The sequence below is a fragment of the Chaetura pelagica genome, unplaced genomic scaffold, assembly GCF_000747805.2.
Source record: "Chaetura pelagica isolate M959 unplaced genomic scaffold, ChaPel_1.0 scaffold1168, whole genome shotgun sequence".
Taxonomy (NCBI): domain Eukaryota; kingdom Metazoa; phylum Chordata; class Aves; order Apodiformes; family Apodidae; genus Chaetura; species Chaetura pelagica.
This window is the reverse complement of record NW_009954328.1, coordinates 1-1,339: the sequence shown is the minus strand read 5'-3', so window position 1 is coordinate 1,339 and position 1,339 is coordinate 1. Positions and strand designations below refer to the sequence as shown.

The 1,339-nt window shown below is 62.6% G+C and overlaps 1 protein-coding gene across 1 annotated transcript in view; it reads right to left on the bottom strand.

Annotated features, from left to right (window-relative positions):
• Window positions 1-698, bottom strand: part of LAMTOR2 (late endosomal/lysosomal adaptor, MAPK and MTOR activator 2) — a gene marked incomplete at its 5' end in the record, with an annotated part of 1,915 nt that extends 1,217 nt beyond the window's left edge. Inside the window, 3 exons of the mRNA XM_010004183.1 lie at window positions 14-64; window positions 336-425; window positions 536-698. Of these exons, the coding sequence (XP_010002485.1) occupies window positions 14-64; window positions 336-425; window positions 536-698 (304 nt within the window). The remainder of the gene's footprint in view (window positions 1-13; window positions 65-335; window positions 426-535) is intronic.
• Between the last annotated feature and the right edge of the window lie 641 nt (window positions 699-1,339).

Sequence of the window (1,339 nt, the reverse complement as noted above, 5' to 3'; positions counted from 1 at the left end):
GCCCCCTCCGGGCCGCGCCCCCCGGCGCCAGCGGCTCCTCCAGGTACTGGACCAGCGCCTGTGCCTGTGAGCAGAGACAGGGAGGGGTGAGCCCTGCCCGGGGGGGTCTGCAGCCTCCACCTGCTCACCCACCTGCTCACTTTCATTTTCAATTTCATTTTAGAGCCTTAAAAAGCTGGGATGCAGCACCCGGGCTGGCACAATGAGGAACAAGGCGTCCCGAGCACCGCAGCTTCCTCCACCACTTCCCTCCTCGCCCTTCTCTTCCCCACCCTGCAGTGGGGATGCAGCCCTGGGCCCCCCCAACCCCCAGTTCCTTGCCCCCCCAGCATTACCTTGGCCTTCAGCATCCCAAATCCAACAGTCTCCTTGGCATACATGCAGAGCAGCAGGTTTGCCACCCGTGTGATGGCCACTCGTCCCTCCTGCCCAGGAGTGAAACAGCCCTGGTCACACCCCTGACTTGGTGGGGTCCCAGAGCCCCCCCAGAGCCACGGCAGTGCCCAGGGAGAGGGCAGAGCCCAGCCCCACCTACCATGCAGTCCATCAGGATGAATTTGAGGTTGTCCTCATTGAAGGCCTGGTGCCCATTCTTGTCATAGGCCACCCAGATGTTGCTGGCGATGGCAGCGGTGACCCTGGCATCAGTGTCCCCGTAGCCCGAGTAGGCCAGCAAGGACCCCTCATTGTTCAGGAGCCTGGAAATGAGATGGGGGGTGGGATTGGTGCATCTAACCCCCCCCTGGGGCACCAGCCTCCAGGGCAGGGCAGCAAGGGGCGGCGGTGGTGGGGTCTGTGCAGACTGGGCACGGGCCTGGGGGGTGAGAACTGTGCACCGTGCATGGCTCTGCCACTGTGCATGTCCCCAGCACCAGCACATCTCCTGTGTCCCCAGCACCAGCACATGTCCCATGTCCCCAGCACCAGCACGTCCCGTGTCCCCAGAATCAGCACATGTCCCATGTCCCCAGCACCAGCACATGTCCCACGTCCCCAGAATCAGCACTTGTCCCATGTCCCCAGTACCAGCACATCTCCCGTGTCCCCAGCACCAGCACGTCCCATCTCCCCAGCACCAGCACCTCCCCAGCACCAGTACAAGTTTCCAGCACACTTATTTCCCAGCATCGTGCCTGTTCCCAGCACTATCACATGTCCCATGTCCTCAGCACCAGCACATGTCCAGTAGCATCACATGTTCCCAGCCCTGTGCCCGCCCTCAGCACCATCCCATGTCCCCAGCACCTTACACATCCCCCCTTCTCCTGTCCGTGCCCCTTGCCAGCATTCCCAAGGCAGGGATGGGGTGGGGGGAGGAAACAATTCCCAGCAGCATGGC